This window comes from Azolla caroliniana, unplaced genomic scaffold (genome assembly GCF_043228905.1).
Source record: "Azolla caroliniana isolate FFs.n. ecotype wild unplaced genomic scaffold, voAzoCaro1.0.p SCAF_12, whole genome shotgun sequence".
Taxonomy (NCBI): Eukaryota; Viridiplantae; Streptophyta; class Polypodiopsida; order Salviniales; family Salviniaceae; genus Azolla; species Azolla caroliniana.
In genome coordinates, this window is record NW_028230447.1 from 410,629 (window position 1) to 427,061 (window position 16,433).

The 16,433-nt window shown below is 35.3% G+C and overlaps 1 protein-coding gene across 5 annotated transcripts; it reads right to left on the reverse strand.

The window, feature by feature from the left end:
* Window positions 1–1,357: 1,357 nt before the first annotated feature.
* On the reverse strand, window positions 1,358–11,631 carry LOC147856691 (uncharacterized). 5 transcript variants are annotated; one of them, XM_087328772.1, is made up of 12 exons: window positions 11,445–11,631; window positions 10,916–11,104; window positions 8,198–8,458; window positions 7,618–7,698; window positions 7,268–7,510; window positions 7,016–7,189; window positions 6,439–6,574; window positions 5,350–5,512; window positions 5,143–5,268; window positions 4,020–4,214; window positions 3,779–3,901; window positions 1,358–1,905 (listed from the first exon to the last, which is right to left on the reverse strand). In XM_087328772.1, exons 3-12 carry the CDS (start codon window positions 8,397–8,399, stop codon window positions 1,699–1,701), a joined length of 1,650 nt encoding a protein of 549 aa, XP_087184898.1. In that variant the 5' UTR covers window positions 8,400–8,458; window positions 10,916–11,104; window positions 11,445–11,631; the 3' UTR covers window positions 1,358–1,698. The 5 variants fall into 5 exon arrangements, with proteins under 5 accessions (XP_087184898.1, XP_087184897.1, XP_087184900.1 ...); XM_087328771.1 differs by having other exon boundaries at window positions 11,218–11,631; XM_087328774.1 differs by lacking the exon at window positions 10,916–11,104.
* Window positions 11,632–16,433: the final 4,802 nt, after the last annotated feature.

Below are 16,433 nucleotides of genomic sequence, written 5' to 3' on the forward strand. Positions count from 1 at the left end.
AGACATGATCAACAATCAATCAACAAAATGTATGGTTGTGTTACGGTTTTGAATTGCGCCAAGAAAATGTGGACCACTCATTAATACAATTGCCAATGTCCCTACTCAAGTCCCCAAACTCAAATAATGATGAGTATATTATAAAATGACTGATACATATTGGTGACATTGGGTCATGGTTCACAAAGTTGTGTGCTTGCATGTTGTTTAACCATGTAATCATAATCCTAGCTCAATGAACCAACACTTAATGACAAGGTGGGGAAGCTACTTCAACCCTTATTTCTTATTCAATTGTCATGTGTGTACGTATGAAATGCACAAGCAATACTCCTAAATCTTTCAACATACTATACCCTTTTTGACACTATGTAGAAATTGAAATTATTATCCTTCTATATTTAGCCACTCAATCTTGTACATTTTATTGGCTACCTTGAGTATTTTAATTAGTGGAAATGAAGAGAGCCGAATCAAAAATTTTATGTCCTAGAATCCGTGCAAGAGAGTGATAGACCGAAAGGTTGAATGTAGTAAGATTTCAACCAATGTGTACAAATTACTAAACTTATCTTTGAGTGAATTCAACCCCCACATTCCATATTTGCATGTAATGAAGTGCTGAATGTAGTAAGATTTGAACCCATGTGTGTGAGTTAGTCAATTTTGAGGTACTATTGCCAAAAAGCCTTTACTTTTTAAATTAGTGCATAGACAATTGAGAAAAAGTAATAAATAGCTCATTCCTCATGTACCATGCGTAAGGCTTGATGTTGTGTGGTAGACATTTTATACATTGGTGTGTGCTAAGATCAAGGGAAGGACAGTATGAAATGTTGTTGTGAACCTATCTGACACCAAGTTAAGTGTATGAAAAGATGATTAAACCAATGGAATTGCTAGCACCAAGTCTACATGTGCATGAAACATCTATCCACACAAATTGAACTAGTAGCATGAAGTTTATATATAGACTTTATTTTATGTCACCTATAATAAAGCATAGGTAAGTAACTAAAAGATATGATATAGGGAACTAATCACAACATGAAAACTTTAGCTTTTGTATATGACATGAGACTCTAGAAATGCCACACCTTGTTGCTTCTAGATTCACAAGCTTACCTCGTTGAAAGTTCGAAAATTGAAACAAGCAATACTCCTAAATCTTTCAACATACTATACCCTTTTTTGACACATTGGTTCATTAAATTTCTTGTGCGTTTCCCAAGGTTATGGATTGAACTATTAAGCAATGGGTTTGAGTTTATAGTATTTACAATTTAACGGGAAACCAGTTTATATAGAGAGAGACATGTGTGACCAAGTACATTGGGATTGTGATGGAAGAGTTGAATAATACTAATAAAGTAGGATATTACAATTGTCATTAAGTTAAATGAATACATTGTCAATATCCACCAGTCAACTCTACATGATAGAAGTCATCATGAGCATTAAACTACAAATCGTGACACCTCCTCAAAGTTATAGGCTACTCTCAAATTGCGAGACAATCTTGTTGGAGTATCTATACAAACCTTATCTTTTTCGGAGAAAATGGTTGTGCAATTCCCTAAATGTGGGACGAAGCTTTACAAAGCTCTAAAAAAATGGCTTCAGCATTTATTGAAATTTGATACAATCATATCATCACTTACTCATTTCCACAAACTTTGGGTTGAAAAAAACACTGATCTATTTCTCTATTGAAATTGCTGAAGTACCGTTCACAAGAGGATGAGCATGACCATTTACTTTGTTGCCATCTGATTCATCATACTTTACTGACTTCTCTATGCCAGGTGAATTATTTATGGCCAGTTTTCTACAGGTAGTGAAATCAATTTTATTGATTCGAACACAACATAGAACATGCTCAGGTAGTTCTTCCGGTCTATTTCCCTACATTTAACAAAATGAAATTGCCATCTCTCTCTCTCTCTCTCTCTCTCTCTCTCTCTCTCAAGTGAAAACACACAATTATACTGTAAATGTGTGTGAAAAACACTACCATGGTACCACAATGGAGTATGGTCACCACTACACAAGTAGTGGAATATTTTGAATAGCCAATAGGTAAGACGGACATTCCATTGAGGAAAGAATTTCTACTTCCTCTAATAAAGAAAATTGTCACATTACTCCCTTCATCTTTTGTAGACACGCTTCATGTCTACCATCAAATATGAAAGCATTACAGATATCCCAATTACGATGCAATCCCCAATATCTCAGAAATAGAAAAATGATCTCCATCTCTGATTTTGGGTTTTGGCCTGTGAATTTGTGCAAATAACTATTGTCTTGGTATCAAATAGCACTGTGACAAAACTTGCCAAATTTGAGAAATGTAACTCCAAATTTGACAAGCAATTGAACATTGTATAAAACGATGAATACCATCTTCCAGTTGAATAGTGCGAAAGAAGCATGAATATCCCTTATTAGGATGACACAAGTATCAAGAAAACTTGTGTACTTAAGGTCCAATGGGTCAACATTGTTGGCCTCTATGGATGCATATCTAATCCAATATCTCTCTCTAAACCCTCCCACGAAACTCGGCTCTCGAAGAGCATTGAACACTTTTCCAAACTTGCTCACAAGTTAGGTGTTGAGGTAGCACCATAGCATCATCATCCTAGTATGAAGATATGCAAGGTATGCAATGAAGACCTAGTGGAACACAATATCACTTCTTGCATGCTCAAGGTATAAGGTAATTTCTGAGAAGAATGATGACTATTAGATGAACAGCTATGGATAATACGGCAGAAGTTGCTTGCTTGCTTGTGGGGTAGAACCAAGGTGGTGGATGAAGCCGCTGCTTCATCATCGTGATGAAGACGATTAACGCTATTTTTCGGCTACAATAAAGTCAGATGGCTTGATGGGGATTAGATGGACACTATCATTTAAGATTCATAGTCAATTTCCCATCAAGAAGGGGGGGCACATATGTGCATGTATAATTTTCAAATATAGAGTTTTTACTACAGAGTAATAACCCTCCTTAGGAAGGAGTTACATACAAAATCATATGTTTATTTGGTCCCATAGGTCAAAATTGGCTTCCTTGTGAACAATAAAAAAAATCTATCCAACTCTCTAAATGTTTATTTATAACACTAACATCAGGAAGTAATGCAGATATTTATTTTATTTACCTTAGGCTCATAGGTCATTTTTGCCTTTCCAACACGTAATTATAACATTTTATTTTATTTTATTTATCTTTCTAACTGAGCAAGGAAAAAATTAATGGTGGTATGACCGTAGAAAAGTATGCTTTAAATCACATGGCATGATTACAGATGCACTCTCTTATCCAATATAGCATGAACTGTGGAAATGAGTAGAAAGATGTATCACAATAAATCCCTTTACATAATTGCTCATCTCCCTAGCACTTCTCTGTGTCATAAGACAAATAAGAACCTCTTCATTTCAGTCAAAAGATAGTAACAGATCAAAAAAACTATTTGTCAATTATGAAACCACGAGTTGAAGTATTTTAGTTATGTTTTCCTTTGTTTGGTCTACTGTGAATCAGATTTCCCAGCCTATTTGAAGGGATTGTTAAGAGTCAGTCTGGAGAGTAATAGAAATGAAGATAAAACACATATGGGCCTATCCTTGCTCGAGTTCAGGCATGTGAAAGACAATATTTTCTTTCATAACTTCATAATACATAACAAACTCCCAGGTCTTGGTTACATTTATATCACGCTTGGAAGGCATTTTAAACCAAGATTATTAGAAGAAAGTAACTAACCTGTATTGTCAAACCAAGATCTAAAATGCATAACTTAAGTCTTTCTCGGAAGGATTCCACCCCTTTCCGTGCAAGATAGCTGAACCGATGCATATCCAAGTCTACTTCAAAGTAACCTTCACCCTAAAACCAATTTCAGAAAGATAAGTCGGAGACTTTGGTTATGAAACAAGTATCACAACTATATTTCTTTTCACAGCTAATCCCAAAAAACCGGTCAATTCCGAAAAATAGCCAATACCTCATAAAAGCTATGTTGTGGTCTAGAGAGAACTGGCTTCTCGTTATATGCATACACAACCTTTCTTTCAGGTGCACTTAAGTGAAGATCCTCTGGATTTACTACTCTGCCAAGTATTTTCAGCCTCTCCCTGAATGATATGACCGAATCCATGGCAAATCCTCTGATGCATTCAGTCTCATCGTTTAGTATTTTCTGTTTCAATCAAAACCCAAGTTACACCATGCAAGTTTTTCAAATACTAAAATGCTTCAATACACAACATATAGGTTTGTAAAGATATTTAATCAGAATTACAGCAGATTATTTCACACTCATTTCAACTACATTATTCTGGCCGCAATCCCATATTGTAGATGGTTTAACTTCCAGGATATGCACTCAACCACCACATACATTCAAGCTTATAAGTCTAGATACTTGCTTCAAAAGTTCAAAGGCTTGAAAATCCATCTCATTGATCTCTTGAATGGTCTGTAATAGAGTGACCAGTATTTCTATCGCTACTTGCTACAGAAAGTTCAAAGGTTTGGATAACCTTCTCATTGATATCTGGAAGGCACTGTAACAGCGTGTCTGTTATTTCTATAGCTAATTGCTTCAAAAGCTCAAAGGTTTGGACATCCTTCTCATTGATCTCCTGAATGAGCTGTAACAGAGTTACCGGTACTTCTGTAGCTATTACTCCTCTTTAAGCCAAAGTATTACAGATAAAACTAGTCTTTGATCGAGAAAAATAGTTGAAGCATTAAAAATTATATGGCACCCGAATATCTTTACATCCATAGTCTCTTCCTTTGCATCACCACTTTTTGTAAATTGCCATTAGCTCTTGACAAATGTTCACATTGACTAATGCTCCAAACTGCATGCATTCTATGTAAAAAAGTGTTTCTCTGTATACAATTTACATTCTTACTCACAAATTGTGAAGAGGAAGGCATTTCAAGATGTTTGCATGAGAATCTATCAAATCTTTTTCCATGCATTTAACTACAACCATATATCAATACAACTTTAACGTGCCGTCTGGACAATTAAACCCTGTCAGTTTATTAGAACATTTCTGGTAGAATTGATTAAAATAAGTGGAGCTTCACCAAATGATGATTATAGAACCTACCAGAAACATGTCTTGGAAATAAGAAGGAAGCTTCTTATATCTTTCAGAAAGTGTGTAATACATCACTAGGTTTATACCTTCTCCATCAGTCTCATTTAAAAAAATCGCTGCTGGATACATTGGAATCTACAAAATATGAAACATAATAAATAATAAAAGTAATGGCAACAAAAGAATTTGCATCATGAAAGTAAATAAACAAGACACCTGGATATTGAGAATGAGAATTGATGGTAAATTCCCAACTTTACCACAGCTTGGAAGTTCCACATGTCTAGCTATATGACTGATTTTCTTAGGTGACAAGAAAACATCCACACCAAACGGTTCATACATTGCATATTCTGAAGCCAGAATTTTGATTTTATCTCTACATGATGACAAATAGAACCAGTCAAGAAAATAGAAGCTTCCTTTCCTGCATATTGTCTAGCGCATGTGCAGGGACTTTACACTATGTCTCTCAAGTCAAAACGTACAAGACAAGCAAAAAACTTTCGGATAGCCATGATAAGCTTGAATATTTCATGGTGTGAAATTGGTTGTATCTATCTTCCTCTAGGATTTCTTGCAATCAAATTTAAGCATGAACAAGACAAATCAACCTAGTAATCGTGTCTGAAATCTACAAGCTAGGTCTTATACTAATTTTGGAGCAAATGTACTTCACACACTTGTCATGTTGGATTCCTTATATTCAAACATAATTTAGAACATTACAACAACAAAAGGTTGCTATAAAGGTAACAAAAGCGTATTCAATAAACCTAGCTGGATTTTTAACTCATAAAACAATTGAAGAAATTCAAAGATAAGTTGTGAGGGTCTTAATTGCACTACAAATGGTGTGTTCACCTTTCAATTCTGTGCATTTAGCTAGATTCAGACATGGCTGATAATTACAAAGTATATTCTTGCAGATTCATGCATAAATCGTATTGGATTGTGTATTTTGAGCTGTGGAACTAGTTATCCAAAAACTCATGTAGCTATCCAAAGTGACTATGTTCAGGGACACCATTCTTTGGAATCAATATGCGTTTTGTGTGACAATGTGCTCTGTGGCTCACTATTGAGGGTCATAATTGTGCTGTAAACCCTTTGTACTGGCTGGTTTCCCATTCATCTGAACTTTAAAATTATTTCAAAATCCCGTCTATGTCCTAAGATCTAAAGTTACAATCTAAATCTGAATTAAAGTTAGCAGACTTCCAGTCAATTTAGAATGAAATATAGCAGACTTGAGACTTTCGTTAGAACATGTGAGTGAAGTTTCAAGGGTAATCAAGGAAACACCTCAAATAGTTTTCGCTCCGAAGTCTGAATGTCGAAGGATCAACCGTAGACCAGGATCCATCACTGGCTTTATCTTTGCCACAATATGGGATCTGTAATCCTGCACCAGGTCTTTCTAAAGCAACATTGGACATAACTGCAGAAAAACAAATGAATAAAAAATACAACTTTAATGTCAAATAGAAATGTGACCCAATAATCCTTCTCAGGAATGTAGAAGTAGATATGAGAACATACAAGGGTCAGATTCAATGTTATAAAATTCACAATTAATAAACCAAGAAATACCCCGAAGTTTTTCTTTACTTCCCCAAATGCCCCTAATGTTTCTTTGTTTTCCAAATGCCCTGTTTAACTCCCAATGGGAGGAAAAGTAGATGAATAGACAAATCTAATTACTCAGAATAGCTCATAAAATTGAAAAAAGGAGGGTGAATTGATGATATAAATAATCAAATAGCACATATAATTGCTCTTTCAGGTATTGATGAAGAGCATTTCAGGAAATAAAGAAAACCCAAGGGTATTGCAAGGTTTTTCCGTAAATGTGATAAAAAACCAGACATTAAATACGTACATGGATCTGGTTCAAGATTATCATTCGAATGCCGCCTGAATGGTAACCGAATAAGAGCATTTTTACCCTTCAGTATTCCCGGACTTACAGGTGTTTTCTTATCATTGAAGCTAACAGATGGAATCAATCGAGGTAAGCACGATCTTTGAAATGAGCTTCCATGTTCTTCACTATCTGTCATATTTCTTTTGAGAATATAATAGATTGTATAATCACAAGCAATTGTTACATAATATTAAATATAAATATCACCTTTATTTAAGTCTTCATTGTGTGTTTCCCTCTGTTCTGTCTCTAAAACTTCACCTACTGAAGATACCTGAAGAAAAAAATCTCCTAGCCTTTTCTTCTCTGTTGGACTAGACCTACCACTGTTTTGTCTTAAAGTATTGGTATCTATCACGAGAGTCTGCATTCTCTCTCTCAATGAGTCAAATGTTGGCCTTTCTTGTCCTTGAGAATTGTTAGGAGCATTGATTACAATAGGCAGAGAATCTGAAAGAGTAAAATTCCAGTTCACACACAGGGCTTCCGATGCAAAGATAGGCACTTGATTTTAAGATATATCCATTCGATACTATAAAGAAGAAAATAACACCTACCACCATTTACACTCCTAAAATCATCTTCGGAATCTGACTCCAACCAAAGATGTGATTCATACCAAGTTTCGTCATTGCTTGCTGTAGTACATGATACCATGTCAGACTTAATGAAAAATATCTCTTTGATAAAACAACGTAGTTGGCCTTTTCTTAATGCAAAAGTATGAGCAATGTGATATCTGATTCCATCTCAAGTTACTGTTATACATGGTAATAATATTTCCAAACTTAACAACATTATAAGTAGTTTTGGTCAATCATGTAAGCATATAAGTGTATATTTTATTTAGATAGATAGATAGATGGATAAAGAAAGAAGAAAGAAAGGTACATCAACATCACACTGAGCTACATGCCACCATTTCTCATAAATGATGTATTGTGCACTATAACTTTTTTGTATTCCACATACTTGATTACCATATGACATAAAATTAGTATGTTTATACACCCATCATTCCCCAAAGCCTAATATACCAAGGGAAAGGCTCAGAAACAACAAATATACAACCTACAGACACATCAAATTTTCACAGAACATCAAAAGAACATGTCCAAAACGTTTCGCCATAAATACCATATGAGCTGTTTCGTGAATCGTTATTGATTTGATATCGCTGATGTTCTTGAACATTCAGTTCAGCAGTTTGTACAACTGAGCCTTCTTCTGTTTGTATGAACCTACCGATACCCTTCTTCGGAATCCAAGAAGAAGCCACCTGTGTTCTTTTCTTTTTCTTCGGTGCAAGGCACCCAGTAACATTGAAGCATCCTCCCATTTTCTTGACGTATATCAATCGACACACATATCATAAGGTCAAATTCTAGTTTGATACTTCTGCACAACAGAACAAAAAAATGGAAACTTAATGTTTACAAGGTGAGAATGAAATTTTGATAACAAATTAAGTTTGATCGAAGTATTATTATATCCTAAGATATGCAGATTAATGTTTAGAAGGCAGAGTACACAGTTCTTTAAGAGAAATTAATTGCAACTGTGATCATATTCTAGCATATGGAACTGAATATTTCAAAGAAGAGAATGAAATTTTGAAGATATTCATGTTGCATAGTTTTTTGCAGTCTAGCATTGTATATGCTCAGGGATTGAAACTATTTCATATCCAATGAATGAAACAATTGAAAGTAGTCATTGGATCAAATTTTGAGCATTCCAGCATACAATGCTTTACAGATGCAAAGGCTTTGAAAAAGGCAACAAGTCAGTTGATTTTATAGTCTTCCAGAAGCCTTTAGAAAGCTAAAAAACTGTTTGTTCAGCCAAACTTGATGTCTGGGAATCTATCTTTCATTTGCACATAAGCATGGAATGTAATGTTGAGGCCTCTCTGGAGGCCTTTCTCTCACCATTCATGTGATTTACATAATTGAGGCTGAACTCGTGAAGGGAACAGATATGGCTTGATTAAGGTTTCAATGTGATGGATATTCGGGTGCAGAAGATGTATATGAAACAGTACAGTGTTAACATAAGTACAGGAACCAAAGAGCAAGAACTTGATTATAGTGTTAATCCAGTCAATGATGAGTAGATTTAAAGGAGTCATTGCACAATGTGATGAAAGAATTCAAGATTTTCAAGTGCAACCCTCTACGAGAAAATGATTGATTTGAGAGCATTGGATAGGAGCATTTGCCAGCATGACTCAAGGAAGAGTAAATGAAACATAGAGAAAACATGTCTGAATGAAATGAAAGCAAGATTGAAAATATTTCGTTAATAGAAACAGAAATAAAATGTAAGAAGCATTTTTGTACGATTTTATCAAAGGAAAGAGGAAATGAAGGCTAGAAAAAACATGCATGGTAAGGAAAACACAGTGTGTGGGTGTCAGGAAGTGAAGAAAAACTATGGAAGTTCATCAAACGTTCCTTTACCAGAAACAGATTTATTCCTCCAAATTTGGCCGGGAACGCTGATCTTGAGAAATCACTTCAATAATGTTGCAGAGAGAAGAAATCATTGTGCAGCTTCAGACAAACAACCCTCGTACTTATTTCCACAATTTTTTTCAAACACAGTACAGATCAGAGAAAGAAAGTGACAGATTCTTCTGAATATGCACAAGAGGGAGGAAAAACTTTGTAGTCTCAGAAAAGCTTCTTAAATCTGGACAGGTGCTTTTTAGTGATCATTCAAATAATAGAAATGCATCATATTCTGGTCTCGGAAAAAGCTTCTTAAAGCTTAACGAATTTCTTCAGCAACAGTATAAATCAGCGAAGGAAATTACTTTGCCATCTCAGAAAAAACCTATTAAATCTTGAGAATTTTCTTCCACAATTACAATACAAGATAAGAGGGAGGAAATCACTGTGTTGTCTCAGAAAAAAAAACTTTTGAATCTGAACTAATTTCTTGATCAATAGCACAACTCAGAGAAGAATATTATTTTGCAGTCTCAGAGAAAGCCTGTTCCATCTAACAAATTTTTCTTCAGGAATCATTTTGAAGCTCAGAGAAAGATAACAAACTGACTACATGTTGAAGAAAGCTGATTTCTATACATTAACTCTGATTTTCCTATCATCTATAAGGTTCTTTTTTAAAGATGTTTCTCATGAAATTATGACGCTAGGGTTTGCTGCAGAGACTCCCAAACCCTAAAACCTAATTCCTTGATTTCCTTCACAGCCACAAGATTTCTCTGAAAAAGATGTTTCTCATGAAAGTATGAGGTTAGGGTTTGATAAACAGCCTTCAATCCTAACCTCTTAACCCTGATTTCTTAGCTATGATATTTGAGCCCTGAAATCTAAACCCTAAATCCTTTAACCGATGAAGGCAAAGAGAAACAGAGAGAGCAAAGCTTCGACTATTTACACGTGAAAAGCAAGAATCCAGCCTTCGCTTTTCTTCTTCTTCTTTTAGCAATAACTCAATTTTTTTTACCAAATTCTGTCCAAGTTTAAATGCTTCACCTTCCCCGTCCAGGACAGTAGGGAAAGGAAATGCTTGAAACTTGTTAGGTCGAGTGAAAACTGCAACCTTATGAGATCAAGAAAGCACTTCAATCTTCGCCTCTGTCGTGGCACTGTTGTTGCAATGGATTTGATATCAAACTAGAGTTATCTTCTTACATATATGGATGTCATTATGAAAACGGCTTTCACTGATATCATTTAAGAAGGTAAAGCAGCAAGAAACGGGAGAGAAATGGTCCTTGTTCTCACGCCAAGAGAACACTTCAATCTTTGTACATAATATGAAAATGTCTTTCACTGATATCACGTTCAAAGAAAGAAACAAAGAAAAAGCTTTATCTGGTACCAGATATTCTCTTTCGCTCAAACGTCTATACTCCGAAGATGAAGCAGCAAGAAAAGGTCCTTATTCTTCATGTTTTCATCGTGTGTGTTCTAGTTTTCGAGAGATAGGAAGAGAGAACGGGGAGGGGAGAGAAACTTAACACATAATCCATGAGAAGGCATGGATTTAACCCCGCATTGATTTTCTGAGCTGCAACATCAAAAAAGAAGAAGGCCAAACAGATCGCTATCAGATCAATGCATCAGATATGGAATTGGGGGCAAAATAATGCAACATCAACATGTGATTCAGAAGAACATTACCCTTGAGATTCAGATGGAAGGTTAAAGTTCAGGATCAAGGTACGATTAAGATTTAAGACGTGATTGAGAGTATGGCCAAGGTTACAATTGCGATTAAGAACGAAATTAACATGAGAACTATGATTAAGATCCAATCAGAAGTGAGATTTGAGAGAAAGATTAGTGTTAGGATCCAGGTTAAGGTAAAAAATGTTGAGAATTAGGTTAAAGATGAGAAAATGGAAAACCTGTGCAGAATTGGGATGGATTTGGATTGGATTTGAAAAGAGCAACCCGGCGTGTGGAAAAACTTAGGCCTGTGTTGTGCTGCTCTCCCTCTCTCTCTCTCTCTCTCTCTCTCTCTCTCTCTCTCTCTCTCTCTCTCTCTCTCTCTCTCTCTCTCTCTCTCTGTTTGGCCTCCCCTGAGATTCTTCTGTTGCTGTTTGTTTTTCTGGAGAGGGGGAAGGGAGGGGGGGGGGTGTGCAGGTTTAATGGCGGATGTGGTGTTGTTACCAGCGCCACAAAAATTCACACAAACACAGGGTCCAGAGAAGAGGAAGAAGAAGAGGAAGAAAACAAAAGAACAAAAAAAGACAAAAAGCAGAGGAACAGAAGAACGGCTGACAAAAAGCAAAAAAAAAGAAGAAGAAGAAGAAGGAGAGAGAGAGAGAGAGAGAGGGAGAGAGAGAGTTAATTTTAAAAAAGGAAAAGAAAAAGAAAAGAAGAAAAACGGAGGAAGAAGAAGAAGAATGTATGTATGTATGTATTTACATATATATGTATAATGTATGTATGTATGTACGTACGTACGTACGTACGTACGTATATATGTATGTATGTACGTATACATACATACATACATACTTCCGGCCCCTTTGAAAAGCCCTATGAAAGTCTACTGTATATTAATTCATGGGTTTTCCGACATGTTTGCCACAGTTAGCACAAAGGCATGCATGCATCAAATTTCAAAAACAACTCGATGTGTCCTAGAAGCATGTATGTACATATATATGTTGGTGGATCATTACACTACATATGAGAAAGTAGCATGGCGAGTGAGAGAACCAAATGGCATCTCCTTATTCGATTGCATTTACGCTCGGGTGAACCGATTCTTTTGTTAGAGTCCCTAAACCATTGGATTCATAATGTGGAAATACATTGATTAGGTGGAACTCGCAAGAATATACATTGAATTACAAGCAAGTATCAGCCATTGCTTGTTGTTTAATCACCATTCTCTTCGTGATCCATCATACAACATCAATTGCCGTAAGCGGAATGAAGTAACCATATCTCATAATATCCCTGAGCCTTGAGGAAAAAAGATGAAATCCATATTGGTGTGAATGAACGAGCTCCATCGGCTTACAACCATGAAATGTGACCTTAATAATGGGTCGATAAAGTGCGAAAAATGTGTGAAGTCGTGTTAGAGTCCATGACTGATGTAACATTATCAAAGTAGGTAAGTAGATAACATCATGATTGAGTTTCCAAAGGTATGATGTCATTGATTCTGTTTGAAGAAGTCTCGGTATGGGTGAAGCCCCCCGAGGCCACAAGAGAGCACATCCACATCCATGTGTCTTCCCCTTGTAGCTTAGTAAGAACATACCTAAAGTTGGTATTGTAGTTGCTACCATTAATATTTTTCTTGTAGGATAAGTTCTGAATGTGGGCATTATTATTAATGCAAGAACAATGAAGTACTACTATGGAGAAAATTAAAAGTGTACGATAATGATACGATAATGATAACCAATAATTGCATAAGTTGCACACCATTTTAACGTGGTTCAGGTACAGTAAAAGAGTGACATCAAAACTCCATTTCCAAGAAACAATCAATGTTATTGATCCATGCCAATCAAATAATACTCACGAACCAAAACCCTAGTTAAACCTCATGATCACTCCACCAAAAACTCCTTCAAAGCTAAGGTTCTGTGTGCTCCACTCCTCTCTGTTACTCGCTCACAAGGGAGGCCTTCTATAGCAAGAAAGAAACTTTAATGCTTGGATGTTTTTTTTGTTGAGAAACGTGTGTGAGTTATGGCTACTTAAAAGCAACATAAGTAAAACCTTTGTTACAATCATTTCATCACTAACATGACCATTCGATTAATACCACAAATGTATCGGATCTTCCTATCTGTTGGGCCCAAGGCCCAATACTTTCGCTATACTCAACAATTATTATGCTAACTCAATTTTTCATATACTCATACATCCCCACTCCACTATGTCATAGTGTATGTATGTTGTTTTGTTTTGTTATATGTTTTTGTATCTTTGAAGCATCTAGACAATGTTTCTTTTAAAATAAGAGTTCCATAGTGCTAAACAAATGTATATCACGTTGCTGAATATGACTTACTTCTAACCAATTTCTTAGGTGTTGTAGTCAACCAAGTCAGCCATGAACACTCGAACTAAAGTGTTGACCTATTGTTGCTTCAAGAAGGAAGTATTTTCATCAACTCGTTATCTTGAACCTTTGTTAGGCTATGTAAAGAGTTATCATTGACATTATACTATTGTAAATTGGAACAACTTCTCATGTCACTCATATTAGGTTGGTAACCTAACAAGAGAACAAGTTTAAACTACCATCACTTGTAAGGGACTTGTCATCATTGGATTCAATTCATTCATCTTTACCTTTGCACCACATTATAGACAGAGTCTCAGATTTATATGGAACACAAGTGTTCTTTGTTTCTTTAAAATCTACATTTTTCTAGACCGGGTGCATGATATCAACATTGGAAATCAAGCAAAGGTGGAGATAATGTTAAGCAAAATATGAAGTTCTTTATAGCTCAAAGGTGTGTAACTTAGGGAGATATATAATGACAAGTCAAACAAAGGTGTGTACCTCATTGGTTATGAAGATCTAGTAATAGCGACAATTTTCATGTGATGAAGGATTAGTAAGAAAGACAAGGGACTACATGGAATTGGAAGAGAAAAAATGAATGTGTCAACAAGATATAACAGCATAGCACGATCCAGATGTAGCAATGTATTTATGAGTTAATACATAACTTCCAAAGCAAATTTGAGAAGAATTAATAGTAAGTCACAATAAAAACACCCATTTATTTTTTATAAAAAAAGGTGACATGATCTTATAAAACATTGCAATTGTCTTGACTCTAAATATAAAGAAAAACACGACTATTTTTTTCATCCTAAAGAAAGGCTTTATAAAAAAATCCCAGGTAGTGTCTAAGATCTAATTGTAGTAAGACTTGTCAAGCTTTTGGAAGATACACCCAATGCAATTTGGTCTCAAGGGTTTGGTGAAACCAAGGTCTTGAATTTGATTCTCTCTCAAGGGTCAACCAAACAACTTCAAAAGCACCCCTCACCTTACAAGGAAATATAGAGAAGGATATTGTACCTATGATGATCAACTAAGAGGGTTTTCTTTCTAGTTCATTTAATGATTGGAAAGGCATCAAACTCCAAGGCAACATGCAAAAAAATCTTCAACTTATTGCATGGAGATTACTTCTTGTGTATAAAATGTCAAACTACATATTTTTGAAGGTGCAATCTTATCTTGAAATCAACTTACTTTTGCTCCATATAAAAGAATGTTATCCATGCTACGAAGCATCCATGATGAATGATAATATGAGACATAATATCTATTTTGACAAGAAATTAAATTTTCATAAAAATACAAATTGTCCATTAAAATAAGGTTGCATAGTCTTTTGAAGATTCATGATATTTGGTGCAACCATTTTCTACCCCTTGAAACTTTATGTTTTAAGTTTATAGCATTGTATAGGTTTATATCATGACACCGGGGTTATTGAATGTGATACACAAACATTGTGAGATAAAAAGAAGGTTTTTGAAGGTTGTGGTGATGTTAGATGAACCGGGCCCATACTTGGTTTTTTATCTTTCTATCCGAAAGGTGTATGTGAGTACACGAGTTGTTGCAAGGAGTTTCCTATAATACCTTGATATGGCACCCCAAGGCGCAAGAATTATCAAAAATTTCTTTAGAGAGTTTGCACATAGGTTTTTATTTCTTTATGATCTATATTTTTGTTGAAATGCAATTCTTTTACAAGTGAGTGACATAAGGTGAACACTTCCACGAGGTAGTCCATATATACCATATATAAATATCTCAAGTAAGTATGTGATACATATTATTAATGCAATGCCTTTGGAGGAATGTATCATTACTAATTATTTCAATTTAAATAGTAAACATAGAGATGCAAATCAAATGAGTACAATCATACTACATTTGTACGTAGGTATGTACATGTTGTACACGATCACTTGGTGTCCATGGAGCAAAATTAGAAATTTCCACTTTTAACTTGAAGTTAAATGGTAGGCCACAATGTATATAGCCTTGTGGCTATGGTGGTTCAAAGAGCCTAGTTTAATGTCATGTAGGTGGTCCCTTAGCCAAGAAGCTCTTCTTCCTCTTCAACACAATTGGGAATTCCCACTTATTTACATTCTTCGTCTTGCTTCTCACTTATGGCATAATAAATTGCGGAACTTGGGGGAGCTTATGTGGGCCTCAAACAATATTATCAATGAGTCATTGCTTATTCGTAAATAATGCTTCTTTTTGGATTGATACAATTGAGTTTGGAAGGTAAGATTTCAAAGTATTTATGACTAATTTTGCATTTGGATTCTCTCTTGCCTTGGATATCATAAAAATTGTGCTACGTTGTGTTTATTGTCATTCTTTGGAGCTTCAAACCTCGGAATGTGACATTGGAGAGAGTTGGGAGAATTTGTAAAGCAATGAAAAGATTGGAGTAGAATGGAACAAGAATTTGACACACATGTATCTTTGACACACCTTACAATAATTGAATGCTACTACATTATATAGAAAAAAGAAGAATAGTACAAGAAAGCCATAACTTCAATGAAGACTAAAATAGTGAGTAGTACAAGCAATGATCAAAGTCTCCAACAACATGAAGTCCAAAAAAGTTGAATATTATCTTTAGGTACTAAGAAGTAGTAAAAATATGGTATGTTGTCTTTAGTTATTAAGTGTCTTTTATAGCTATATAGGTAACTCATTACCACAATTACCCTATAGTAGTTAAGGTACATGTACCTACGAACATTATGGGGAATAGGGTTTCATGTTGCACTACCAAATCAGCTTCCAACATTTATGAGAGAGCTAGCCAAGCATCTATTTGAAGACATCTGGTATGGACTACACT